The sequence below is a fragment of the Scheffersomyces stipitis genome, chromosome 3 (genome assembly GCF_000209165.1).
Source record: "Scheffersomyces stipitis CBS 6054 chromosome 3, complete sequence".
Lineage (NCBI taxonomy): Eukaryota > Fungi > Ascomycota > Pichiomycetes > Serinales > Debaryomycetaceae > Scheffersomyces > Scheffersomyces stipitis.
In genome coordinates, this window is record NC_009043.1 from 865,660 (window position 1) to 892,977 (window position 27,318).

Consider the following 27,318-nt stretch of genomic DNA (forward strand, 5'->3'; position numbering starts at 1 on the left):
TTTTGCAGCAATTAAATCGGATCTCAAATCACCCTCCAAATATTTCTCCGAGAATTCACTATATAAACAACTCTAATTTCTACGCTGAGCAAATTTCTTTCGCAAAATTCCATTCCCATATACCCTAAATGTTCTCTATATACTAAATAACCTTCGCGTTCACTAGTCTCTGGTAGTCTCGGAAGGCAATTGAACAGTTCTATCTCGGTAGACTAAGTAGACTCCAATAGTCTTTGGACACTAATGTTTAGTTGACTCTAGTAATTGTGTCTTCTCTGTCGTACAACACCGTCTCAATATTGAACATGGCAGCAGCGGCAGTATAATTGAAGTTCTCGGTGGTGGAAGAGCCAATGTGTGGTGTGAGAACAACATCTTGTCTGTTGAGCAAGTCTGGGTTGATGGAAGGTTCGTTTTCAAACACATCCAAACCAGCAAAGAGAATCTTGCCAGATTGTAAACCATTAACAAGAGCCTTTTCGTCTACAACGTAGCCTCTTCCGATGTTAATCAATCTGAAAGGTTTGGCAAAGTCGTTTATCATCTCTTCATTGACCATGTGTCTGGTATGAGCAGTGCCTGGACATGCAATCACCACCAAGTCAGCAATGTTCTTAGTGTCTTTCAAAGTAGCGTGATAGGTGACCTTGTAACCCAAAGAAGCCTCTTCTTGTTCTGATAACTTCGATCTCTTAACATAGTGGATGTTCATTCCAATACATGCTAATCTCTCTCCGATCAACTTACCAATGCTACCGAAGCCTACAATGACTACATTGTGTCCCCTCGGAGAAAGGATATCTCTTCCGCAGCAAGAAGATGCAAAGGCACCACCGACAGTGGGCTTGATGACGGGGACTCCGTTAAACTGATCAAACTCACCACGAACCAAAGCAGTTCTCAAAGCACCAGTATTGGTCAATTTTCCTCCCAAGTTCTTTTCAAACATCTTGAAGTTTCTGAAACTGGATAAGGTATTGTACAACACCAAGTCTGCCACAGCTTCTGAAGCAATGACCGAAGGGACATTCGTCAATGTGATACCCCTCTTCAGCATACCCTCAGTGTCATAACCATCATGACCAATAGAGCAGATAGCTACTACCTTTACATTGGGAGGGCAATGTCTCAATACTTCACCCTGGAACCCTCCCACGCCATCAAAACCACCCCAGCCAGCATATATGGCCTCAATGTATCTCAATCTACCTTCGAAGTCTTCAATCAACTGTGATTTCGATGTGATCTTGTAGTTAATCACTTCGAAGTTGGCTGAAAACTTTTTGTAAGCTTCGGTGTTGGTGTTAGGCTTGCCTACAAAAAGCACCTGCTGTTTTAACGTCATTTTGCAATAATAAAAGTGGCTGAATTCGCGATTGTTTTTAACTTAAGCGGAAAAGTTAACCAACAAATATTGCAAAATATATAAGCAAATGTAATTATATACTCCTGGGCCAAAAGGCATCAACTCCTAGGGATATCCCTTGTATTTATAATCCTACCACGTCGTGGTACCTGGGCCAATAAGCTTGCAAAATTTTATCTACTGTGGTATCACCGAGTTGCGTGCGGCTCAACGCTTTCTTGTTGCAAAATTCCATCTTCAACTCGCTGCGCGCGTAAGCGTCGATAGCCGTCGATTGCCATACGTTCCGCGCTGCTTCAAAGTAGGAGTAAAATCTACTGATAAGAGTTTGCACCACGACCAAATAATACCAGCAACCGAGTCTTTTAAAAGTTGCGGTTTGTTTGAGAATGTGAAGAACATGATTACTACTATTAGAAACATGACAATTTTGAACTTTTTGTGAACATGTTCAGTCTGTTTTTGTAAGCTGTTAGTGCCCTCATTTACGTGAAAAATTCGCTATAAGTTACTTTGCTAAATGGATACTAAATTTTACGAGATTAAGCATTTCTTTTCTACACCCTCTTTAGCATGTTGCTCGTACTAAAGGTGTCGCTGCCTGGTTTGCAACCATGGTATTTTTCTGTTGTTTGTCGTTTCTCCGCTCTCTTATCTACCCCTCGAGTCTAATTGGTCAGTACAACTCTCATACACTAACCACAGTAATTCATTGCAAACTCGAATATCTTCCAACTATGTTACACCGAAGTATTGTGAATACTATCTTTATGCGGATAAACTCTCAGGCTGCTACGCCAAAATTGTTGCTGCGAAGTACCTTAGAGATCCTGTTTGATCATCCGACTACTCTACACACTGGTTTAATAATCGTTTATTCATTTATAGATGCTTGCTATTAATCATCTTAAATGTATAAAATGAACAAAATGTCAAGAAATTGGCTTTTGTAAAAGTGTACTAACAAGGACTAGTAAAGTGTTGAGGTCATATTTAAAATGAAGGTTAACCCCTTCACATAGATATAAAAAGATATGAATTTTATTCTCTCTGATTTGTCTATCACTCCTAATTACAAGAAGTAACCTATATTGAATGAACCAGTCGGAAAAGGAACTTCATATAAAATGTGCATAAAATAATGGAGTCAATGAATATTTGAATAATGAGGGCATGTCAAGAAAGCTGTCTATACAAAGCGCTTAATGGGCAGCCATGTCTGGTTCACCCAAGTACTTGGCTGCCAAGACAGTACCACATTGCCAGCATCTAGACTTCTTACCTTCTTCGACCTTCATCCAGTATGGCTTGTGGTCTTCACCGTCCTTACCTCTGCAACCAACATATCTGTAACCAATGTAAGTTGGAACCAAGAGTGGGTCTTCGAAAGTACCCTTTCCTTCGTAGATTGGGTTTTCCAAATCGAAAACATCAATACCTTCCCTCTTACCCAAGATTTCAAGTCTTTCCAAACCAGTAGCCTGGTCCAAGTCAGTAGGAATGGTACCGGCCTTGGCACCTGGACCAATCAAAGATCCATCTGGACCAGTGACTTCAGCCAAGTTCAGGGCAGTCTTAACGTTGGCTGGAGCAGCCTTGTGGGCCAAGATTCTGGTAGAAGACAAGAATCTGGTTTGTCTGGCAATACGAAGAGAACGAGAGAGCATTACTAGAATACGTTAGTATATGAAGAACGATGAATGGATTGAACGACAAGGTATAACAAAGACATGAGGAATACATGAGTCTCGATTGAATCTTTTTAGATTGTTATTCGGGTTGATTAAGTATGATCCTCTTTGCTTGAATTGATTCCAGGTTCCTACAGAAATATGTTGTTTAACAAGATGATAAATTCTGTGAGGATACATGGATAAAAGGAAAAGAAACATATTCATAAGTTGATATTACTGGTTCATTTTGTATTCCTCTGGAGTGATTCATGATTCCTTGATTTCAATTGGATAATAGGCTAATGGCAGATGAGATAACGAATAGCCAATACTATCAAAACATAATGAAATATAATGAAGTAAAGAGCTATTCACACCAAAAATGATAGCTGTTGTAGGTACATATGCATGCCATCTTGTGTATGTCTACGGTTACTTCCTAATGGAATATTGTTCATTTTTCTTTCTTGAATTTTCATTTTTCAGTGTTCGTCAAAGATTGGATATTGTTGTGATGATGAGACTCAATTGGCACGAGAATTCTGGACTGAATTCATCTGTCGTTCAGCATCCGACTCCGGGTGCATGTGGCCACGGTATAACGTACTATTAATGGTCTTGAATAGATTAGAAGGAAAATTACAGAGAAACAAATCCCGTTGTCTATATTTGTAATTTGCTAACAGTATTAAATTTTTCTACACAATTGAAAATCAGCTAATTTTGATGGATTGCACCATTGAGAAAGATCTTTAATTTCATTGGTTCGCGCAGGCAGGTGACAGGGCTCATGTGATATCCATCATATGATTTGAATCAGGTGCTTTCGTAATCTGAATCAGATGATTTATCGTCATGTGATACTTTGGGTTGTCCTGACGCCAAGTGCGAAGTTTGCATGTTTAGGGTTATAACCCTTAAAAATGACATACTCACGTGCACATTTTTGATGCGAATATTTCGTGCGCAGCAGGATTTGCGCACAGCTGATGTCGTCTTTCAGTAACTAATGTCGCATTTCAGAACACACCTCACCTTAGATTAGGTCGCGCTCTCTTTAATTTCAGTAGTATTAATGTCGCTCGTTCAACTTTTGTTAGCGTTCTTTCTGCAGGCCCATAGTTAACAGACTCGCACTCAGATTCCTTTGGGCGACCAAATATATTTAAAAATTTTTCTTCTTGTTCTTCTTTTTTCAGATTCTACTTACATCAGTATAGTAATAGGTATGTAATAACCAGACGATATACCTGAGAATAAAGTCAAAGATCGATGTGGATGATGTTGAAGAATAGCAGTGAGAAAGAGTGAGAGCGACAGACTCTCGAGAACCCAAAATCGAATCAATAATATCAATGTGAAGAAGTGAAAAATCCTCATTTACCAGTTGACATTTTAATTAGCGAACTCCATCACCGTGCAATAAATAGAATGCCTGGAGGCGAAATTATCCCGAATACAGCGACGAGGAGTAGACCCAAGCAATATTGTCTGATTTAATATTCAATTGAATATTGACATCAAAATTTTTCAGATTTGCCATTTTTGATATTGGCTTTCTTTTCCAATACAGACAATTGTAATAACAACATGCTGAAGTCTTTGATATTCTCAACCCTCATCTAAGCCTAGTACTAACATAACTTTAGTTCAACATGCCAAAAAAGAGAGCTTCCAACGGTAGAAACAAGAAGGGTAGAGGTCACGTCAAGCCAGTCAGATGTTTGAACTGTGCCAGATGTGTTCCAAAGGACAAGGCCATCAAGAGAGTCACCATCAGAAACATGGTTGAAGCCGCTGCCGTAAGAGACTTGTCTGAAGCTTCTGTCTACCAAGAATACGCTTTGCCAAAGTTGTACAACAAGTTGCACTACTGTGTCTCCTGTGCTATCCACGCCAGAATTGTCAGAGTCAGATCCAGAACTGACAGAAGAATCAGAACTCCTCCACAAAGAAAGAGATTCAACACTGACAGAAAAGTTTCTCCACAAGATGCTGCTAAGAAGGCTAACTAAATTTGACCCAGAATTATAGTTTCATTTATTGTAATTTAATTAATTGTATATTGAGTTGAATGGTTTAGTTTAGGCATTTGTTATGAACCTACATAAACACCACGTATAAAGACTGATTTGTAGAAAGGCTGGTAATCTTAGTTCCGGTTCTAGTTGAAATAGCAAGACCAGGAAATTTTGGCTTTAAATATGAATTACGAGAGAGCTACGTAAGGCAGGACTATCTACTTTGAGCTAGATTATTCGGCATACTGTACAGGGACTACATATGTAACACGACCGTAGTGAGGATGGCGTGGTCATCTAGTTGAGCCGGGCGTGGACCTGAAACAAGCGGTGGGGAGTCACGATTGTGGTAGTGAGATCACGATAAGATCTTTACCGAGACTAAATAGGAAATCATCAGGAATTACACTCGCAGTCACTTTGTATTTCTCCACAGCTGTTCAATAGTGGGCTTCTGAATTGTTAAACAAATGAATCACCTCAATTTGCTGATGTTGATGTGTTCTTCTGCAATTGCTAGAAGGAGCAGAGTGCAGAGTGCAGAGTGCAACATTTGCTGTGGATACTGGACAAAGTTTCGGTAAAGTCTCCCTAGGCTAGTGAGCACCGGCGTGGATTCCGTCCAGTACCGCAGGCATTTCCGATTCTCTCGCTAGAAATACGATCTGTTGGTACATGCCAGAGATCCATAAGAGTTCGAGATTAAGTCGGGACCGACAATAGCAATAACTCGTACAACAAATGTACTAACCAACTTTTTCGCATGTCCATCATGGAGAATGGTACTATAGATTAGAATACAATAGTAGGTACTCTTATAGCATGGCTATTGTTCTCTTGCTCCATTACGCTCTCACTTCTCAGTCCGAGCTGTGCCTAATTAATCTCGCACTTCTCGCTATTTCCTCACTAACTCCCGCCATCGCGCCATTTTCTCCCTATCCGCACTTGCCCACTGCACACAGGACGACACCCATCAAAATTTTTGGCCCCAGTAGCACTCACTAAATGTTCTTGTTCAGCGTCTCCTTACCACAGTCTTTTTCCTAGCCATCCAACATTGCCCCACCGCCACAGGTCAATCTGTCTTTTTGTGTGTCTACAACTTTCTGCTGTGCCATTGTCAACCACCCAGTCATCTGTAGCTGTCACGACATAGCCTCCACTGTCAGAGCTGCTCTCACCACAAATACCGATTCTGATTCGTCCACCGCACTCATCAACACTTGCACCGAAATCTTATCAACTAATATTTGACATTAGAATAACCCAGTTAACATATAAAACATACGTTAAATTCACCATTTCATCAATACGAACTTATAAGATACCATCCACATTTGCAGCAGTCAACTACTACAATTATCTATACGATACCAACCTTCATCATTCCTGTATATCTACTATCTTACAAGTCTTCCATATCCTATAGCAATCATATACAATGACTATCGAAGAATCATGGAAGTTTTCCCAATGCTTTGGTGATAAGGGCGATATCGAAAACATCACCGAAGCCGATATCATCTCGACGGTCGAATTCGATCACACCGGTGACTTCTTGGCCACCGGAGACAAAGGTGGTAGAGTAGTCTTGTTTGAACGCAACCAACTGAAAAAGAAGCTGAACTGTGAGTATAAGTTCTTCACCGAGTTCCAGAGTCATGATGCCGAGTTCGACTACTTGAAGTCTTTGGAAATCGAGGAGAAAATCAACAAGATCAAATGGTTGAGGTCTTCCAACAACTCGCTCTATTTGCTTTCCACCAACGACAAGACTATCAAGTTATGGAAAGTCATGGAGAGACAGATCAAGTTGGTAAACGAAAACAACTTAAACGGCTTGAACCACTTGCCTCTGAAGAACATCACTATCAACAACTTGAAGTTGCCCCAGCTTCAATTGCATGACAAGCTCATCCTGGCCCAGCCAAAGAAGATCTACTCCAACGCCCATGCCTATCACATCAACTCTATCTCAGTCAACTCGGACCAAGAGACGTACTTGAGCTCTGACGATTTGAGGATCAACTTGTGGAATTTGAACATTGCTGACCAGTCCTTCAACATTGTTGATATAAAACCTACCAACATGGAAGAGTTGACTGAAGTCATCACCAGTGCCGAATTCCATCCTAACCATTGTAATTTATTCATGTATTCCTCATCAAAGGGCACGATCAAATTGTCTGATATGAGATCCAACTCGCTCTGCGACACTCATGCCAAGATCTTTGAAGAGTACTTGGACCCATCTTCACACAATTTCTTTACGGAAATCACATCGTCCATCTCTGACGTTAAGTTCAGCCACGACGGAAGATACATTGTGTCCAGAGACTACATGACTGTCAAGATATGGGATTTGGCCATGGAGAATAAGCCCATAAAGACGATTAACGTCCACGAACACTTGAGAGAAAGGTTATGCGACACGTACGAAAACGATGCCATCTTTGACAAGTTCGAAGTGCAATTCAGCGGCGACAACAAGTCGGTGATGACCGGTTCGTACAACAATAACTTCATGATCTACCCCAATGCCATTAATGCCAACAACTCTCCTCAACAAACTGCTGCTCCCGTAAAGATGCCTTCATTCAACACGAATTCGTTCAAGAAAAAGAAGAACCGTCACGACGAAGAAGACGAAGAAGACGAAGAAGCTGATGAAGCTAAAGAAACACATACTTCCCCTCTAGAAGATGATGACGATCAGGAAGAAATCATCTTGCAAGCAGACAAGTCGGCATTCAAATCCAAGAAGTCGGGTCACAGCACCATGAGACGTAGATTGATGAGTGGAGTAGGCACCAACAATGCCAGCGACTTTGACGACATCGACTTCAAGAAGAGCATTTTGCATTTGTCGTGGCATCCAAGAGAGAACTCTGTAGCCATTGCTGCCACCAACAACTTGTACATCTTTTCCACGTTGTAAATGCCCTGGAAAAGATTCTCCGCTACGACTTCATTTATGTTCTTTTTCCTTCATTTCACTCTTCATTGTTACGGTTGGTTATTGTAATTGTAAAGTTTCCAATTCTATGGCTTGGTTAATCCCAGTCCATAACCCATTCTATTTCACTGTTGCTTTTCTTGTGATGTATTTCCCATAATATTGATTCCTGTTTCCTTTTACTTCGCCAGCGTGGTTTACTACTTGATACTCGATTTTGAAAAGCTAAAAAAGAATTATAATAATCATGAACAAGAATAAAGTCTAGGGTAATGTTCAAAAGTTGCTTTGCACTAATAGGTATTATTCTTTCTGCATCTTCGTTGACATATTTCATTAAAGACTATAATATACGTATTTATAAAAGAGTGTAGGTAATTGTATTTTGAAATGCTATAACATTAAACTCTAGGTTACGATGCACAAGCATATATCATAACCATAGCATTGATTTACAAGTTCATGATAGTGTAGAGTCTTACATCTTTTCTAGGTATATGGAAGCTGCCTGATTATATTTCTACATCGTAGCTTTGATCCATGTCATAGTGAAATATTTCTGATAGAACATTTATTGTCTACTAGGTGCACAGCAAGAATAGAGTTCATAAATTTCAGCGATGTAATAAAATGATATAAAAGCTAACGCATACATTTGCACTGTCCTATTAGAAATGCCAGTGTGCTTGGAGAATAATAATATGATGCTTTCAACAGACAGACGCCATTGAATATGGAAAAGTGACGAAACCACGACGCTTAGTCGGCTTGGATGTGTCTGTTGACATCAGAGTTCCAGAACAAGGTCTTGTCACCGTCACCCCAGAAGAATCTGTGCTGTCTCAAGTTCTGGTAGTCGTATTGAACTTGCCATTCCTCGTCAGTAAGGTGCTTCAAGTGTTCTCTGTGTTCAGCATGCTTCAATTCAACGTTACCTACTGGGATAGAAGTGATGAGAACAGCTGGGATAGCAATGAGGTAAGTGATTCTCTTCCACAACTTGGTGATACCCTCAGAGTGGTGGACTTTTTCTTCGTAGTTCTTGACAAAGGCTTCTCCAGCGGCCTTGTTGACTTTGGCTGGGGCATAGGCAGCTTCGCTTATGAGCTTGGAAACGCCGTAGCCGTGGCCGTGCGAGTTGAATCTCTTGAAAGTGAGTTGTGGGGCTCTTCTGAACATAGTGTTATGCTTGCTTTGTCAATGGAAAGAAGAGTAAACCTTCGTAGTGAGATGTACTTTCCAGTTGATATGTGAAAAACCTCACACCATTTTTTCGGGTGAGATTTCATTGGCTTGAAGAAAAGCACGTGCACCATGTCTCGTGATGTATAATGAGCCCACTACGTGGTGTAAAGTTGACAAGTGGATTTTAGTGGTATCTGGAAGCCAATTCAGGTGGAATATGACTTGCTGCTATGGCTCTAATCTACAAATTGAGCCAGGATCTTATTTAGTCATTGTGCCTACAAATATGGGTATTTTGATTTTTTGGATACTTTTAGTACATATTCCATGAAAATTACAAAAATACTGTAATATTCAAGAATCCGAAAACAGCTGGAATAATTAACAAACATATCAAATGGTCAATTACCATATTGTAAAGATACTAACTTACTCTTCACTCTTGTTTTGTCTTCCGTAAGTATCCTGTCTATTTTTTATATCTACTTCTCTATTCCAAGTCTCTATTGAACACGCAATTCTCAAGCGCAATATGCAGCTATGCCTACGTTGCAACCAATTGTCAATTCCCAATCGAAACTGCCTCAACTTCTTCAAACTTGTTTTCAGTAGATTTAGTCTTCTAAAATTGAAATTATAATGCAAATCTGATGACTTAAATACTATGCTTGTTATGTTTATTCACTCAATCTTCTAATAAATAATCTGATCTATTAAAGCTTTGGTTACACGAAGCAAACATTTCACGACAGACTCACTCAACCAACTTGGGAAGATCCTTCCTGGTTGATATTTTCTTGGTTTGTGTTTGTTCTGCTGGTTCTACCTTTTCTGGTGGGGTTTGCATCTCAAGGGAGGATATAAAATTGACAGTCTGATCAATGGACTCTTCGAACTTGTACTTATCATGGAACGCAGATAGCGAAAAGCTGTCATGTCTCAATGGATTTCCTTGCTTCAATTTGCCAGAAGATGTGAAGAAGCGTTTTGGATCATTTCCATCTCGCATGCTGATTAACTCCAATTCGTGTCTTTCAGTAACTTCCCTTGTGACTAAGTATTCCATAAGAAGGTCACTGTTCTCACTGAGAATCTTCAAGCATTCTTCTTCTGCAAATTCTAACACCAGAACCCCAGTTCCTTTCTGTCTAACCCCTTTGTTCTGGAGGCTTGCTTTCAACTTCTTCACAGGAATCCAGTTTCTGATCCTAGGAATGAACGTGTAAACGTTGAAAGACTGCAACTTGATACTTTTTTCTCCGTATTCAGTTGACAAAGCTGATTCAACCTGATTAGGGAGGTAGGCATATTCGCCTTCATGCATCAGAAGCTTCAATGGCGATAAGTCAGCAAGCCTCAGGAAGTGATTATTCCGACAATTGTATACTTGCAAAAAGTCGTTTCTCATAAACTCACTAACGTCGCTATTGCCAGGTGTTCTGGCCAACTCTCTTGTCAAGAAACCGTCGTACCTACCAGGAGATGGGGTTCGAGATACAGCAAGACCTGTGATGTCCACATACAATCCTGTGTCAACATCTATGAAACGGGCATCTATGAAATTATTGGAATTGCCACGTTCTCTAGAACTCAAGAAACTGCCACAGTCTATGAAATAACGCCCATATCTAATTTCCTGTGTTACTGGATCGTTACCTATGTCTATAATCAAGGTTTGGTTGAAGTTACGTGAAAGTTTATGCAATTGGTCAATTGGCATTTGAACATCGCTATCATTATCCCATGGAAACGACATTCCATCCCAGTACCAAGAAAGCAACGTCCCGTGTGCAATCCAAGTAGTGATGTCTTGAGAGTTTGTGAACCTGAACCATGCTTGGATCAACTGATGTAATGCTGGCTGATGCTTCGGTTTATTGTTGACAACTCCGTTAAAGAACCTCCAGTCATAATGGGCCCCAATAGCAAAATTCCTTTCTGACTGGAAGATCTTGGCTTCGTGGAAATACTTGGGAGGATCCTGACAACCAATAGAATATTCGAGAGCTTCAAAATAGGACTTTTGATGAAGAGTGAACTTCGAAACATCCTCTCGTTTCATTTCACGCAAGATAGCCTTTGATTCATCTATAAACTGGGCATGGTCAAGTGCCTTTTCATACTTAAGAGTATTGACTGGTTGAAGCAAGTTAGGATGTTTGTTTGTTGCGTCAATGAAAGCACTCAATTCCTTCTGGATATTAAGAGTTACCGGCCCATCGCCTCCATTTTCTACTTTAAACATTTCAATATAGGAAGTGGCAATTCCAGATTTGAGCAAATTCTTCTTTGCTTTAGTGATGTCTCTGTCTATTTGAATGTTAATTGACTTTTGTTCAGGTAAAAGCATGAGAATGGAGTATGGAGCCAACATGAAATCGTGCAAATAGGATTTTGCTAAGATAGGTCTTAATTTAAAAGTAGATCTTCCTGGAGCCGTATAGATGTGGAAACCACTGGAGTATTGTTGTTCTTTAATGACTCTCAAATTGTCCACCAACGTGGAGTCTGTGGATGTTGTGAGAAGATCGTCGATAGTGTCTTCATTCAAGCAATACAGTTCAATTGGAAGGACTTCCAACCTTGCAAGTTTTGAACGTGTAGGCGGAACAAAACTAAAGAATTTACAGTCAGCCTTGTCTTTCGAATGGAAGTATTGGTTCAACTCAGAAAGATCTACGAAATCACTCCAGTGGAAGTATGGAAGAACAAGTTCATCTTTGTCTTTGATTTCTCCCAGACTGATTTTTCGGGTAAGATAGTTTGTTATCAACCCAACAGTGAATCTTGGGTCGAAGTGTTGGACTTGGGGTTGTTTCTTGGTGGTGTCTATTAGATAGTCTGGCAATATGATTTCGTTGAAGTCTTTTCTATTCTTAAGGTCAGAAGAATAAAGCAACTTCTCAGTTTCTTCATCCTGGTTTCTGATTATTGTTTGTAATATGCTGTCAACCTTTTGGTCGAAGCCATCACTAGGCTTTTTCGTGTATGAATTTTCGAGAAGAGCCTTTTTCAAGTCTAGAATGCTTTCTTTGAAACGATCCAAGGTGTGGGTATTGTCGCCGAACTTGAAAAGGGAGAATGCTATTATGTGAATTAGAAGCACTGTGGCTATGAGAATGGTCCCTCGTGACCTTCTCATTTTCATAGTCATTGATGTGGTGGTAAGACTTTGACCGAAAGATCAAAACGTAAACCAAACTGTGAAACTAGATGAAAGTGAAAATTGGATTTTTGGTATCAGTCAAAAGCGACCACCGTGAAGTGTGAAACACTATAAGGGGGTGTGAATGTTTTGAAAGTGGTGATTCGAGTTTGTGACAGCGTATGCCTGTCGTTGATGGACGAGTTTTCTGTTTTACCAACGGCCTTTCCGTATCTGTCAACTCTAGATCTTCGCAATCTCAAGTGTAGATAAGCTGAAAAGTTTGGACAGAGCGTGAAGAAAAGCGAAGTTTTTAAATTTTATAGACAAATAGCTGGACCCCAGGACAGGTGTTGTTGCCAGCAGGTGTAGAGACCCACTCCAGGCTTTGATCGAGATTTCTAAATTCTTTTTCTCCCAATCTAAGCCATCTTGTGCCGATTCCCACTATGGTGCCAATGAAGATGGCTTGTCTGCAGTAAAAAAAATTGGAATAAAATAGTCCTGTCATACGGCAATTTTTCTGGGCATTCGTCACAATGCGTGAGCGTTTACTAAATCCAGCAAGAGGTGTTGTGATTTAATCTGATCTTATCGATCTTATCTGCTGCGACGGCTACAGCAGTGTAGACAGCTCAGGACGTTCAGACTGGCTGGCACTGTTTAAGTGGACTTGGTCGACTAGTTCCTGTTTGCCATGTGGTGCCTCGAGTGTTTTCAGATGGGGAAAATGTCACAAGGCTTATGACATAAGAAAGGACTGAAACAATAAGCCCCCGGATATCAATTGCTACGTCTAGAAAAGACGAGCTTGTGACTCTTATCCAATACAAGTAACAGTTGCTGCCCTGGCACAATGGCAGTGCACATCTCCATTGTGGATTTGAGCAAACAGGGTTCATGGTAGCCTCCGGCGTATGTCGGTGTTTGATTTCTATAAGTGTGTGTCTTTAGGAGTGGATATTATACTAAAAACGGAAATTATTATTCGAATGAACGAACCTCAATAAGGCAGAAGGCTTACAGAACAAAAGCAGATTATTGTTAATGTTTTTATTTTCTTCAGCAATATTATTATTTTTATCATTATTCAATATTATTGGAATTATCTGCTCATCGCCACTTCATTAGGAAACTCGTTACTTCAGAACAAAATACTCCACAACTGATCCACATTTGCTTAGCGATAATGTAGGGCACCTCCTCAATAATCGTGCTATTGTAGTCGTTGAGGCGAATATTGTGTCCATTACAGCTTTTGCTTAATAGACACAAAGAGTATTGTCTAGTGCTTATTAACATCCTGTCGAGTGTCCTGCTTCAAGAATGTCTTTTATACTCAGCGAGCACCAAATACGAACACCGTAAGTGATTTATGCAAACTATAAATTTATTTCGTACTATGTTAACCTTTTTCCAGATATCGCTACTAAACAGTGTAATTCATAAAAATAAACCTCTCTTAAGAGAAGTAAGTGAACATTCAATTGAGCATAGCTAAATCTTGAGTCCACTGTGCGCCCCAGAATCTTGAGTGGTACCTCTTTTTTTTACGAAATTGCATGTTTTATGTACCTCAATAAAAGTCTCACTCTCAATTTAGTGTGCTGTTTCCGGAACAGTTTTAGATTCGGCGAAACACAAACCACACAAAGGCTCAAGAAAAACCTAAAAGCATCGGCTAGGTACTCGATCCTTGCACGAGTGCCCCGAGTTTTGCAGGCTGGCAATATGATATCGGCCCGATTCTTTAAAATAGGCACATCTATGGTTCACGTGAACAGCACTAGAGATTTTGTTGCAGCCATCGGATGAACATATCGCTTAGCTTACCGAACCCTAGTGAATTTGTGGGCTCTATAAACTGGGAGAACTTTGATTCTGCAACTATAAAATAGTTGAAGATGGTCGACAGCATTTATAACAAATAACCTACCTCAGTCAAGCCTTCGAACATGTCAGCTAAAAGGCTTTTGGAATTAATTGAAGCTCCAGATTTATTGGTTTGTCCTGGAGTTTTTGATGGTATCACTACAAGAATTGCCCACAGGCTAGGAGCAAAATGTCTATATATGACAGGTGCCGGAACAGTAGCTTCAAGGTTGGGAATGCCAGATCTAGGTATTGCAAACTTGAACGATATGCATGAAAATGCACACATGATTAGTGGTATCGCCGGCGATATTCCTGTTATTGCTGATGCTGATACAGGGTATGGAAATAGTACCGTGTGTGCACGAACATTAAACTTCTATTCTCGAGCTGGCGTTGCAGCTTTGCATGTTGAAGATCAAATACTCTCCAAGAGATGTGGTCACTTGTTGGGCAAGGAATTGGTGAGTGGTGAAGAATTTACTTCCAGAATACATGCAATGGCTATCGAAAGGAAGAGAATTGGATCTGACATTCTTATTATTGCAAGAACTGATGCTCTACAAGAATTTGGATTGGAAGAAGCTTTGAAGAGAATCAAATCTGCCATTAGTGTAGGTGCAGACATTGCGTTCGTTGAAGGAATCAAGGACGAGCAACAAGCTAAGGCAGTTGTGGCAGCTCTCGCCCCAACTCCTGTGTTAATTAATTTAGTCCCCAACGGTTTAACTCCAAACTGGAGTACAAAAGAAGCTCAAGATTTGGGATTCAAGTTGGCATTGTATCCAGGTGTATGTTTAGGTCCTATTGCAGTTGCCACCCAAAAGTCTATTAAGAATCTTTTTGAAACGGGTAAGCAGATTGAATTGCAAAATAACGAAACAAAAGCTGATCCACGGGAGTTTTTCATAACAATGGGTCTAGAAGAGGTTGTGAAACTTGACAAAGAAGTTGGAGCAAATTCCACAACAGATATCATCTAGTTCTTGACTTGCATTGTATATCTACATAACTATACATACTAGTTAGATTTCATTTCCTGTCTCTGAGGGAAAGCTAAATATCTGATTTTCATTCTGAACCGTACTATCATCCCATAGTAGATCGAACATGTTACCGAAGAAGGTGTCGATCATATTCGCTGTCGAACTTCCATCCGAACTGGAAACTTGCATGACTTGGTCTATGCTGGTGACCAGTACATCATCATCTAGACTTTTTGTTCTCATGTCTTGTGATGATGCCTCTTGGATGTTAGCTGTTTCTCTCCGCTCTGCTAACTGTGCTCTTTTGAATGTAAGCAATAAACTCCAAAACCCGCTTGCTCCCATTCTGGTTCTTACTGTAAAAATCGGTTCATTGATTAGCTTCTTAGTGTGTAATGTTTGCAAACCGTTTAATAATCTCATGGCCCTTGTTGCTGAATCATCCGGTCGCCTAGCCAAATTTTGCATTATTCTAAAGAAGTTCGATAAAGAGTTTCTTGCCATGTCTTTATCTATCAATGATTCATACGAACAAATGCTTAACCCAAACAATATAATGGCAGACATAGTTGTAGTCACAACTACAAAGATCGGCAATGCGATTGTACCTTCTTGGTCAGAGTCATGTAGCTCCACTAAAGTTTCAATACTTTTGACACACACCAAGTATAGTGAAGTGACAGCAGATTTGCGATCTTTTTCCAACGTATCTGGAGCTAGAAGAAACGAATGAATAAGGAGCTTTGCGTGTAGACATATTAATTCGCTGACTTCGCTGCAATGTGAAAATTCAGATTGAACGAGAGATAGGTTATCTATGATTGCTTTGTGCTGAGTACCTCTGATAATTGGATCAACCATTCCGTAGTCGGTGTCAGAGTTACACCCAAGGGTGTTCAATGCAACCTGAATTACGTGACATACTTTCAATTGAACCTTAAATTCTGCCAAGTATTCATTACCATCGATCTTGTTCAAGGAATTCACAAGCAAAGGAAGAGAATTGGGGATTCCGACAAATGAGTTAAACAAAGTACTTGAAATAAAGCAACCAGCCCACGCAATGCTGGCTGCTTCCATTTGCTGTCGTAGTGAATCATCAGCTGAAATGCAATACTCTCGGGAATATGAAAGTTGGTGTAAGCCAATCTTCATTGCTAGATTTGTTGCACGACTGATATACATTAAAGAATCGTCACTTTGTAGACTTGCAGTTCTCAATGGCCAATAGCAAATGACAAGAAGACCAAAAATAGTACTCAAAGAATGAAAAGGATCAATCATAAATGTTGAGTCGCTTGTGGAAAGAAGCTCTCGCAACTTCATTTCTAGAAACGGCTCAAACTCTGGACAACAAGCTGGGCATGCTGCATGGCATATTGCATAAAATAGTAACTTGTAGTTCTTTTCCCAGAGAAATATAGGATCTAATAAGCTCTTTGATATAGGTAAATGAAGCCAATTGTTAAGAAAGAATGTTTCAAACATCAACCTTACTTTATCATAGGGAATATCAGGATCTATTACATTTTGACGTAAGGTCAATAACGCTGGAAACAATTCTCGATTATTCGATGAAATGGGCGGATGGTTCAGATGTGCTTTCAGGGTCATAAGTGAAACATTTCCTGTGTTGACTTCTTGGAAATTCCGAGCTGGCGAGTCGTCCGATGAACCAATCATGACATTCAAGAAATCCTTGTGATCGTGCGGTTTAAATACTCTGGCGGCTCTCGCCGGTTCTCTCTTGAAACCGGAATCTATTTCACAAATATGACCTAGTCTTTGACATCTCGTGCACTTTTTTGGAAACCTCTCTATTGCATCACATTTCAATTTAATCTGCCTACAACCAGTGCAGGCTCTTTTGGATCTTCGATGCTTGACTTTACCTTCGACAGCCATGACACTTCTTTTGTTATAAGACAGACTAATACATTGAGGTTGTTTTGATAAATTATACCGGCAGATCAATGTAGAAATGAATTCTAATTAAAATTTTGAAGAATGATTTTTCATTTTCAATTTTGAGATCATTTTTCTTTATAACGTTCGCATAACCATAACCCCACTTATTCAATACTCTATAGTTAGCGATAGGGGAATTCCCCAAATTCCGAATGATTGTCCTCGGTACCTACTTCGATCTGATTGGTTTCCGCATAACATTGTTTGTCTTAATTCTTGTAGAATGTTTTATAACTCTCACACAATTCTAAGTTATTGGTAAATCTGGCTAAATGAAATTCCTTCAAAATAATTGATATATCTTCAAAATATTGATTTATTTATTTAAGTATTTAAATTGTAGAAAGAGCACCTAATCATAATATGAAGGTTGCAAAAAATGAAAGTTAGCTTTGCTTTGTAAATAATTTGAAGTTTCGCAGCAAAATTTACCAAGTCATCCCTTTTTCGCTATGACAGGACACGTCTTCAATGGTGACAGTCCCACAGGAGGAAGTTGGAGTCTCGGACAACTCAGACTGTAATTGACGGAACACGTCTTTGCCGTGTTTTTTGAATCTCTTCAATAAGCCTCCACTAGATTGAAGCTTAAGTTCCAAATTATCCAATTGGAAAGCATATGTTGTTCCATTCACCTGAACCTGTCTGCTTTTGACTAAAATTTCAACAGTTTCTCCCTCCTGAGCAGCTTTGTAAAATCCTTCATCAGCGACCCGGATACCGAATAATGAGATATTCGCTTGATTTCTGTTGTATATGTAAGCGAATGATTTTGCAATCACCGCTTGTACTCCACAAAGTTTCAATGCTTCTGGTGCAGTTTCTCTCGAGGAACCACTTCCAAAGCCTCTACCAGCTACAATAATCTTAGCCCCTTCGTGAACCTTTTTCACAAAATCAGGTCTAACATAAGCAAAAGCACTAGTGGCTAAGTCATCTTTACCCATTTTGTCTATTGGAATGATCGCGTCAGTATCAACGTCATCATCAAATCTCTGAACCCTTGATTTGATTACTTCAGGTAGTTCGGATAGTTCCTCCTTGTACGCCATCAATCTTGTCACCTTTTCTGGAGCTATTTCCTTTGGCTCTGAGTACATAATGGATTCTTGAGAATCCTTCCAAAAAAGTCTGTACTTGTCGTACTCGTTTCTGTCAACTCTATCCAAAAGATAACTTGGATCAGTGACCTTCATGCTAAATGATGAAGCAGCAACTGTAGATGAAGAAGCGAGATTAGCGATGGAGCCCTTTCCCATCCGATTCTCGAAATTTCTGTTCTGTGAGGAGAGCCAAACTTCACCTGGAGCTGCCTGGTCTGCTCCCATACCTACACAGTAGCTACAGCCTGGAGCTCCAACAGCAAAACCTGCCTTCTCGTACCATTGAAGAAGACCAAATTCCTTTAGTCTTGCAATAAGTACAAGTGATCCGGGGGTCACTCTTCTATGACCACGTTCCGATACCTTTAGACCACTTTCCAAACCAGCTTTTAGAACAAGTGCACCTAAGATCAAATCTTCCTCAGCTGTTGTGCATGCCCCTACAAAACATCCATCAAGCTCCATACCAAGTTTCTCAGTCACTGGAACGACGTTATCGGGCGACGGGAACAAAGCGATATATGGTACAACCTCACCTAAATTAATTTCTCTAACTTCGACATAATTGGCTCCTTCATCTGGGCGGAAATATAATGAATCTCTTTTGAAGATAGGGTTCTTTCTTCTGTTTATGAAGGCTGATGTTTGTTGATCTGGAACAAACACACCAGCAAGAGCACCAAATTCAGTAGACATATTGGATATAGCAAACCTTGCATCACAAGAAAGGTACTGAAGTCCTTGCCCATCATATTCGACAGCACGATTTGAAGCAATTGTATTTCTTTTGAACTCCTTCAAAATATGTAATATTGTATCTTTACCACCAATTCCAAAATTAGGTTTACCTACGATTTCTATCTTCAAGGTTTCAGGAATTTGGAAAAATGTTTCCCCTGTTATCAATGGAAACACAACATCAGAAGTTCCAAGTCCTACAGCCAAGCACCCCAAAGCACCACTTGAGCATGTGTGTGAGTCTGCCCCAATGATTAACATACCAGGTTGTGCCCTTTCCCTGTAGAATTCAGTATGCATAATGGTCGTATTAGGAGGTTGATAGTCCTTGATGTCCAACTCCTTAGCACCAGCTTCAGCCATTTTAATCAAAAATTGTGGTTTAGCCATGTGGTTTATTCTTGGATCAACAATATGATCTGCAGCTAGCCAAATTCTGTCATTTCTATGTACCCCAGGTTTTCCAAGCCTGTTGTAGATTTCATATAGTCCTGACCAACTAAGCTCAGAAGCTACTGTCCAATCAACGCTGACACATAACAAATTTCCGGGAACAATTTCAGACTCTCCTAGGGCGTGCTCCTTAAGAATCTTCTCGATTAAATTCAACGGCCGGCCCATGATTGCTTCTTAACTTAGCAGCCTAGTAAATTTCACACTTGATGAATTTTGCATGGGGTTTTATAATGACAACCCCTTTCAGACTGTGATCGTTAACAGCATAATTGTATTTTGAATGTTTTTCCATGACCTCATTTCCGAAATCTCTGCCAACTTCAGACTTACCTTCAAGTTAAACCGGTTGATAAATCCTACTTACCGAAGTATTCGCTAAGTTATCCGAAACAGCGAGACGCACAAACTTATTAGAGGTCGCAAAAAATATAGTCGGATGTCTATCCGAAAAATTATCGCAACTGAAGCTTCCACATAGCGGAAGTCTCGTTATCATCAGATATAGTTACAATTCCTAAAGCAAAGCATAATAGAATGATTTCATATTTTTATTTCAGTTATGTTCCTATCTCAATTTTCTCGAGGAAAATATTTAAGGCGGATTAAAACTCTCTCTAATCCTTATCCCATCGATTTTGAGTAATAGTGAGTAATAGTCGAGATCAATATGGATTTGTCTTTACCATATGATAGGAAGATAAATAGCAGAAGTGTAACCACGGAGCTTAGTGAATGGGTTGCCCAACTTAAATGGGAAGATGTTCCAGACAAAATTAAGGATAGAACAAAATTTTTGATCTTAGACGGCATTGGATGTGCCTTAGTAGGTGCTCATTTGCCATGGTCTGAAGAAGCAGTCGAAGCAGTTTTGAAATTTGAAACCCCAGGAGGAGATTCACCAATAGTGGGCTGGAAAGGAAGAAAGACGGGGCTTGTCTCAGCAGCTTTACTCAATTCCACATTCATTCAAGGTTTCGAGCTCGATGACTACCACAGTTACGCTCCTTTACATTCCAATTCTATAATTTTGCCTACACTTTTGAGTTTATGTTCTAAAGATCCCAGCAAGCATTCAGGGAGAGACTTTATCTTAGCAACAATAGTCGGGTTCGAAGTTGGACCAAGAGTTGGCAAATCAATTGGGGGAAGTTCTATTCTCTCGCTTGGTTGGCACAGCGGTGCTGTCTTCGGTCCACCTGTGGCCGCTGCGTCTGCCTGTAAATTCTTGAGCCATAACGCCATTCAAATTGAAGATGCTTTTGGAATAGCTTGTACCCAAGCGTCTGGTCTCATGTCGGCACAATTTGAGTCTTCTGTGAAACGAATGCAACACGGTTTTGCTGTTAGGAATGGCCTATTCGCAGCGTTATTGGCAGATTCAAATTACAAAGGGATTTCAAAGGTCTTTGAAAGAAAGTACGGTGGCTACATTCCAGTTTTCACTTTGGGTGGTTTGAAACCTAAACCTGAAGAGATATCCTTAGGCTTAGGTGAAATTTGGAGAATAGAAGGTACCTTAGTGAAACTACACCCTTGCATGGGAGGGATCCATTCCACATGCGAATGTGTAGAAGAACTAGTCAATAGCCAGGAGGTTGATTCTAAAAATATTGAAGGAGTTAAAATTGAATTAGGTAAAGCAGCTTTTCATCATGGGGGCTGGAAAGCACAGAGACCAATCAATGTTATTGGTGCACAGATGAATAACTCATACATCGCCGCATCTATATTTGTTGATGGGTCACTTCAAATGAAATCTTTTACCGAAGATAAATTGAACCGTGAAGAAGTTTGGGATATTGTAAAGAAAACTCAATGTGTAGAAAACAACTTTGAGGGCCAAATTGACCCTCAGTTCAAATTATGCACTCAAGTTACAGTAACGACGAAGGATGGGAAAGAGCATATATCGAGGGTTGTCAATCCAAAGGGAGTGTTGCCTCCATTAACCGGAAAAGAAATTGTCGAAAAATTTAAAAATTTAACTAACAATGTTATTACTAAAGACCAGCAGGATAAAATTATCGAAACAGTTTTGAATTTGGATAAATTCGACATGTCTTGTCTATTAGACTCCTTGGATATTGACACTAGCAACCCGCTTGCTGTCTAAATGGCTGCGAAAAAAATGCGAAAATAGCGAAGATAATCTCCGATTGCAAGAAAGATAGGGCTCATAACATATTTTGGGAAATTACTGCTAGTGTTTCATCACATTTCTCTACTGCTGAGGCAGAAGTTAAGTATTTTCAGTAGTAGAATTACAATTTAAGTGACTTCCGATAAATCTTAAATCTTTTGAAAAAAATAGTTAGCCAATTTACAATTTGTAGTCCATATCAATTAGAAGGAAGACAAGTGAACCAACTAGTCTTGAACTGAATTCTCAATCTCCACTACCTGCCCAGTGGGACATCTATCTATTCTACCATTATCACATCCTTCCTAACAGGACCGGGTTCCCCCCTACGGACAATTTGTCTACAAGTGACGGGCCCATCACTTACCTTTTCAACGAACTTGAATTTTTCATTCCTCAAAGGAGATAATGTGCCTGGAGATTGATCAAATTAGACAAGTACTTCAATAACTAAGTTATCACAGCATTTCCATTTAATAGAAAAATTTACGTGAACCTAAGCCGAAAGTTCAAATTACCATCTTCCAAAGGTCAAAATGATTTCAGACTTATGTACTGCATACACACAAAAGGCTTTTGGTTATTAGGTACGATCAAAAGTGATTCAACCTTGAGTCCACAAGTCTTGGAATATCCCTTTCACAATGAACAAGTTCGCCAGGCTCAGGGTGGCATGTGTTCAGCTTAACCCGAGAATAGGTGAGGTTGAAGCCAATATTCGCAAGGTACACACAATACTAGTCAATGTACCGAAAGTAGATTTGGTAGTACTTCCGGAATTGGCTATAACGGGCTATAACTTCCCCAACCGTAGAGCAATTGAGCCATATCTAGAGAATTTGGCCCTAGAGAATGGACCCTCTATCAAGCTAGCAAAGGAAATCTCAAACAAGTACAAATGCTTTACTTTGATTGGATACCCTGAAATTTCGAATTCAACAATTTATAACTCTGCCGTATTGGTAGGACCCAACGGCTCAATACTACATAACTATAGAAAGACATTTCTCTATGAAACAGACGAGGTATGGGGAGCAAGTGAGAATCCAGAAAAAGGGTTTTCGTCTCTAAAGCTTGTACTTGATAAGGAATACTATTTGGACAAGCAGGCAAACAAAACATATCCAACTGTAACTACAAACATCGGCATTTGCATGGATGTAAATCCCTATCAATTCAAGGCTCCGTTCAATGCGTTTGAATTTTCAGGCTCGGCATTCCACCAGAGAGCCAAGCTCCTCTTGTTTCCCATGGCATGGCTATCGCCCCAATCACCTTCAACTAAGGAAGACTTGACCAAGAGTGAGAAGTTGAACAAGGGCAAGATATTCAATGAAAGGTACTTCTCCACAGAACATAAACCAACGGTAAATGACAATAACGTAGCCCCAAAGTTGGAGTCTAATACTTTATTCGTGCCTACAACTCCAGAAGGTAGCACAGTAAACTACTGGCTTCTCCGTTTTTTTCCATTCATGAAGCATCCCAACAGTTACCAGTCCAAATACTATGAGACTGCCACGCTTATAGCCTGTAATCGTGTAGGGGTGGAAGACGATATATTGTATACTGGATCGTCATCAATAATACAATTCTCTGGAACTTCATCTTCGGCTCCTCAAATTGATAGTGCCAACCCCAGCGTTAATGTGCTTGGGAGTTTGGGCCAAGGCGACGAGGGAGTTTTAGTAAGGGATATAGATATCGAATTTGACTAATAGAAAACTGCACTTGCAATACCAGACCACGAGTCTTATTAAAATTATCATTATTATTACTAAATACTTTTACTATTATACATGTTTACTTAGATCGTTTGATGTAATCTCTATAGATTCCATTACTGACTGTCTTGATAGCATGACGACCTTCCCAAATAGGAGCCAACCCAATGATGATAAAGGCAACGTATAACCAAATTAACCCAACTACAACATAACCTTTGTAGTATGCAGCAGACCAAATCCAATCACGGTACAATGGCAATGGCCATAACACCCATGTAAGCAACAAACCAACAACAACACCAATTTTGGCAACTTTGGAATAGAAATTCAACTCGGCTGGATCAGCTGCACGAACTCCTAAGTCTTCTTCCACTGTGAAAACCTGAACATTTTCGATGGTGGACTTTTCTTTGATGGCAGACTTTTCACCTTCACTTTCAGATTCAGATTCAGATTCAGATCCCGTAGCCTTGATCAAAAGCTTAGCTTCCAGCAATTCTTTCCAGTCAAATTTCTTTGGGAAAACAGTCAAACTGAGAATAATACTTACAACGGCAGGAAGGAACAAGGCAGTCAAGGAAGCGTAGAGACAAGGGATTTGCATACCAAGAGTGTCGATAGTAATTTCTCCATAGAGTTTATTGGTGGTAGTGATCCATACGGCGAAACCGAAGACCAATCCGGTAATAGGAGCGACAAAGGCAGCGATTGTGGTTTGTCTATCCCAAGTAACAGTGAAAATAAGTGGGAACACACCTGGACAGATGACGATGGACATGAAGTAGCCCATCCATGTCATGTTAACATTAACGTAGTGAAGCATAAGTGTGAAACCAGCAGCAAACAAGCCGAAAAAGACAACACCGAAATGAGCAACTCGGATCATCTGCTTGTTGTTAGCTTGAGGGTTAATGTACTTCTTGTAGATATCGAAGGATAAGATCGACGAAACAGAAATCATTTGAGCACTCGAGGTAGATGTTACAGCAAGGTAGACAGTCAACAAGACAGCACCAACACCACTATTACCCAAAACAGCTTTGACAGTATAAGGAAGAACAAAGCCAGAGTCGATTTCGAACTGAGTCATCTTTCTTGGGAAGGTTGGAAAGCTAGGATGGCCTTGCAAGATGATACTGGCACCTCCGATAATAGCACCAATTGGCCAAGTGTTTGCAAAAATCAAGACGGCTGAACCCAAGTAACTAGGAACAGTAGCCTTTACTTCAGCAGAGAACGACTTTTGCCAGAAAGAAGAGTCCATGACAGTCAAACCAAAGTTACCACAAGTCAAAACCAAACCGAAGATGATAGAACCTTGAGACTTACCAGTAAGAATAGAACCTTGATAATTGCCTTCGATATATCTATCTTGAGAGTGTTCTAACAATTGAGAATAAAGGCCGTTCAAACCACCGATTTCCTTGGAAGCAAGAACCTTAGTGTTGATGACAATCAAAATCAACAACAAGACGAAAGAGTGAACGTAATCAGTCAAGAATGTTGCTTTCAACCCACCAAAGGTAGTATACAATAAAACTCCGAATGGAATAAGTAATGTACTTGCAACAATTGAAAGGTTTCCAGAAATGATCGAAATGGCACCACTAGCAGATAAAAGCATAGAGGAACATGAAATCAAGTTGGTAACCAAACAGAGGAACAAGAAAAGTATATGAGTAGCCTTTCCATATCTCAAACCGACAATTTCAAGCGAAGTGTGAGCTTGAGGAGCTCTCTTTTTAGCACTGATACCAATAAGAGCCATAACGCACATCTGCACCGATAAACCGGCCCCATAGTAAAACGAGGCTTGAACACCATAGTTGTAGATCATAGACACTGTCTGCAAAATTTCATCGGCCCAAGACCAAGAAGCGTAAACAGAAGAACACGCCAAGAAACGCTTCACACTTCTATCAGCAACAGAGAAAGTTTCCGTAGAAGTTGCATTTTCGTTGAGATACTTCTGCAAGAATTTGGTAGTTAAGATCATACCGATTGCAAAAACGGCACCAACACCGAGCAACACCCCATAACCGGCACCTTTTGGAAGCAAAAATACAGTATCAGTGTCCGACATTTTTAGAATGAGACAATGATATCTTATCTAAATACAGATAGGAAAGACGAGAGATAAGATAGCAATCCTCCGCTCTATATATAGAGAGGTAGCATCGCATGAATATCCAGCACGTTATAGTAAAAATTCACAACCAGTACTGCCGCACCGAAGAATCCAAGTACTTTGCAACGAGTTGCCTAATTCGGCCACTAATGATCCACCACAGCTGATCTGCTAGATCAACTTTAATTGGTGAGTTCCTTTTTTTAGTATGACATTAAATTCAGCTAATTAATATTGAAGGGCATTCGCTACTGTGGTTTTTGGGGCCAGATATTTCATTGGTGGCAGACTAAGGATTTGCGCGCATCCATGAAGGATCGGTTCGGAATGAAAACTGTGGATCCAAAATGTATGTGAAGCTTGCTCAGTCATCCTTTATGAGAGCATGTCTTCAGCATTTCTTTGGGATTGTAGAAGCGGTGTGGCTGTCCTGTAGATGCGAAAAATTGCAATAGCTAATTAGGGCAAAAATTGCAACACAATATTAATGGAGTTCAGCTTCCACTTCCGCTGTTCCAAGAATTAATGGAACTACGACTATTGAAGCAATAAGTGGGGACCATTGTGGTTCCTTGATCTTCTCGTATATGCCAAATAGCAATTAACGGATATGATCAGATTAAATTGAATGCAACCTTCTTCTGCAGAACATTAGATTACTGTGTGGCATGTGACTGGCAGAGATCCGACATCCGGGCCGATGTAGGACTTCAGTATTATGGACAACAGCACAAAACTGTTTACACTAGCCTTCGACCTCTTACATACACGGTAGGTCGTCCCACTTGTTTGCAAGAACCCGGCCCTTGGATTTCCAGCCTTGTTTGTATACATATAGTTTGGCTCCACCCCATTCTAACAATGCTTCACGCCTCGTTTGAGCGTATACAGCGAGTCTTGGCTCAGTATACAAGGCTTGGGACTAGGTGGTATGTGGGCTAATAAATTTACACTGGACTAAAGGGAACATACTTGTGATCTGGAATGTAATTTAGAATGGGAGTTCGTCTCGATCTGCAATCCTGCTTTCAGATCAGATTGTCGAAGAAAGAGAAAAGTGAAACATACGAACGCTACTACGTATACGACAACAAGATCGCGTACTGCCTATGAGAGTGACATCCACTAAGTTGAATGGTTTGAAAGGGCTATTTGTTTGTATCCAGGAAGCAGGCTAGCGATTACATGGTGTAGAATGACAAGACAAGAGAGGATCGACTAGTTTCCCGGTGGAATGCGTACACAAAGCAGTCGTACAGTATTTTAAAACTATTGGGTAGTTGCTCATACTGTGTGCCTTGCAGGAGGCTTCCTATTTGCTACTTACACAACCCAAGCTCAGCCTAAAGTTAGCTTTTGCGACAATCAATTGCCGGTGACCTGGCGGGGAATAAGGTGTTTGAATTTCCAAGAAAATAACGCTGGTGAATTCCTGCTGCGCAAAGAGATGATAAAATATATCAAACCAATCACTGCAACAGGTGGCCGGGAAAATAAGCATTAGATCAATAACCTCCCTGGTAGAAGGAAACGTCAGTACCGTCAGCAATCTCTTTTTTGATGCCGCACATCTCCGTCTCGGTTTTGGATCCCAATGTGGCTAATCTTCGCTTAAACTAGGCAATTATGGTCGTGAGACTCGGTTTCCACTAAAAGAAAACCGTCAGGCGCCAGATTTGGCGCGTAAAAAAGAAATTTTTCATGTACGAGTTGCCTTTGTTTTCAATTTTTCACCTATCACTAAAAGGCATTTAACAAGGGAACTATTTTTTTGGATAATCTCCACCCTGCTGGCAGCTTTCAAGCCATTTGGTGAACATATATACAAACCCAAGACATTCCTCCATTGCT

The 27,318-nt window shown here is 40.2% G+C and overlaps 12 protein-coding genes across 12 annotated transcripts; 5 read left to right on the forward strand and 7 right to left on the reverse strand. All coding sequences in view use genetic code 12, as the record gives it.

Annotated features, from left to right (window-relative positions):
* Window positions 1-247: 247 nt before the first annotated feature.
* MDH99 (hydroxyisocaproate dehydrogenase) lies at window positions 248-1,345 on the reverse strand (the record flags this gene model as incomplete). Its single annotated transcript, XM_001383761.1, has 1 exon — window positions 248-1,345. One exon carries the CDS (start codon window positions 1,343-1,345, stop codon window positions 248-250), a length of 1,098 nt encoding a protein of 365 aa, XP_001383798.2.
* Window positions 1,346-2,230: 885 nt separating this feature from the next.
* COX4 (Cytochrome c oxidase polypeptide IV, mitochondrial precursor) lies at window positions 2,231-3,036 on the reverse strand. The gene has a single exon (XM_001383762.1). The coding sequence runs from the start codon at window positions 3,031-3,033 to the stop codon at window positions 2,569-2,571; it is 465 nt and encodes a 154-aa protein (XP_001383799.2). The 5' UTR covers window positions 3,034-3,036; the 3' UTR covers window positions 2,231-2,568.
* Window positions 3,037-4,690: 1,654 nt separating this feature from the next.
* RPS26A (40S ribosomal protein S26) lies at window positions 4,691-5,161 on the forward strand. Its single transcript, XM_001383411.1, has one exon. The coding sequence runs from the start codon at window positions 4,695-4,697 to the stop codon at window positions 5,052-5,054; it is 360 nt and encodes a 119-aa protein (XP_001383448.1). The 5' UTR covers window positions 4,691-4,694; the 3' UTR covers window positions 5,055-5,161.
* Window positions 5,162-6,132: 971 nt separating this feature from the next.
* On the forward strand, window positions 6,133-8,381 carry CDC55 (Protein phosphatase PP2A regulatory subunit B (PR55) (Cell division control protein 55)). Its single transcript, XM_001383412.1, has one exon. It carries the CDS (start codon window positions 6,505-6,507, stop codon window positions 7,999-8,001), a length of 1,497 nt encoding a protein of 498 aa, XP_001383449.2. The 5' UTR covers window positions 6,133-6,504; the 3' UTR covers window positions 8,002-8,381.
* On the reverse strand, window positions 8,343-9,198 carry COX13 (cytochrome c oxidase subunit VIa; the record flags this gene model as incomplete). Its single annotated transcript, XM_001383763.1, has 1 exon — window positions 8,343-9,198. The coding sequence occupies one exon, from the start codon at window positions 9,196-9,198 to the stop codon at window positions 8,779-8,781; it is 420 nt and encodes a 139-aa protein (XP_001383800.1).
* Window positions 9,199-9,958: 760 nt separating this feature from the next.
* MNN41 (regulator of cell wall mannosyl phosphorylation) lies at window positions 9,959-12,358 on the reverse strand (the record flags this gene model as incomplete). The annotated part of the gene is made up of 1 exon (XM_001383764.1): window positions 9,959-12,358. The coding sequence occupies one exon, from the start codon at window positions 12,356-12,358 to the stop codon at window positions 9,959-9,961; it is 2,400 nt and encodes a 799-aa protein (XP_001383801.2).
* Window positions 12,359-14,304: 1,946 nt separating this feature from the next.
* PRP2 (methylisocitrate lyase (2-methylisocitrate lyase)) lies at window positions 14,305-15,204 on the forward strand (the record flags this gene model as incomplete). The annotated part of the gene is made up of 1 exon (XM_001383413.1): window positions 14,305-15,204. The coding sequence occupies one exon, from the start codon at window positions 14,305-14,307 to the stop codon at window positions 15,202-15,204; it is 900 nt and encodes a 299-aa protein (XP_001383450.1).
* A 104-nt stretch (window positions 15,205-15,308) lies between these two features.
* SEF1 (Suppressor of Essential Function) lies at window positions 15,309-17,112 on the reverse strand (the record flags this gene model as incomplete). The annotated part of the gene is made up of 1 exon (XM_001383765.1): window positions 15,309-17,112. A coding segment is annotated over one exon (1,804 nt), but the record flags the coding sequence as incomplete, so codon positions are not given.
* Window positions 17,113-17,603: 491 nt separating this feature from the next.
* LEU3 (3-isopropylmalate dehydratase (aconitase superfamily)) lies at window positions 17,604-19,637 on the reverse strand (the record flags this gene model as incomplete). The annotated part of the gene is made up of 1 exon (XM_001383766.1): window positions 17,604-19,637. The coding sequence occupies one exon, from the start codon at window positions 19,635-19,637 to the stop codon at window positions 17,604-17,606; it is 2,034 nt and encodes a 677-aa protein (XP_001383803.1).
* Window positions 19,638-20,139: 502 nt separating this feature from the next.
* YXE1 (hypothetical protein) lies at window positions 20,140-21,585 on the forward strand (the record flags this gene model as incomplete). Its single annotated transcript, XM_001383414.1, has 1 exon — window positions 20,140-21,585. One exon carries the CDS (start codon window positions 20,140-20,142, stop codon window positions 21,583-21,585), a length of 1,446 nt encoding a protein of 481 aa, XP_001383451.1.
* Window positions 21,586-22,256: 671 nt separating this feature from the next.
* NTA1 (Carbon-nitrogen hydrolase) lies at window positions 22,257-23,330 on the forward strand (the record flags this gene model as incomplete). The annotated part of the gene is made up of 1 exon (XM_001383415.1): window positions 22,257-23,330. One exon carries the CDS (start codon window positions 22,257-22,259, stop codon window positions 23,328-23,330), a length of 1,074 nt encoding a protein of 357 aa, XP_001383452.1.
* Window positions 23,331-23,415: 85 nt separating this feature from the next.
* Window positions 23,416-25,422, reverse strand: DUR5.3 (urea transport protein; the record flags this gene model as incomplete). The annotated part of the gene is made up of 1 exon (XM_001383767.1): window positions 23,416-25,422. The coding sequence occupies one exon, from the start codon at window positions 25,420-25,422 to the stop codon at window positions 23,416-23,418; it is 2,007 nt and encodes a 668-aa protein (XP_001383804.2).
* Between the last annotated feature and the right edge of the window lie 1,896 nt (window positions 25,423-27,318).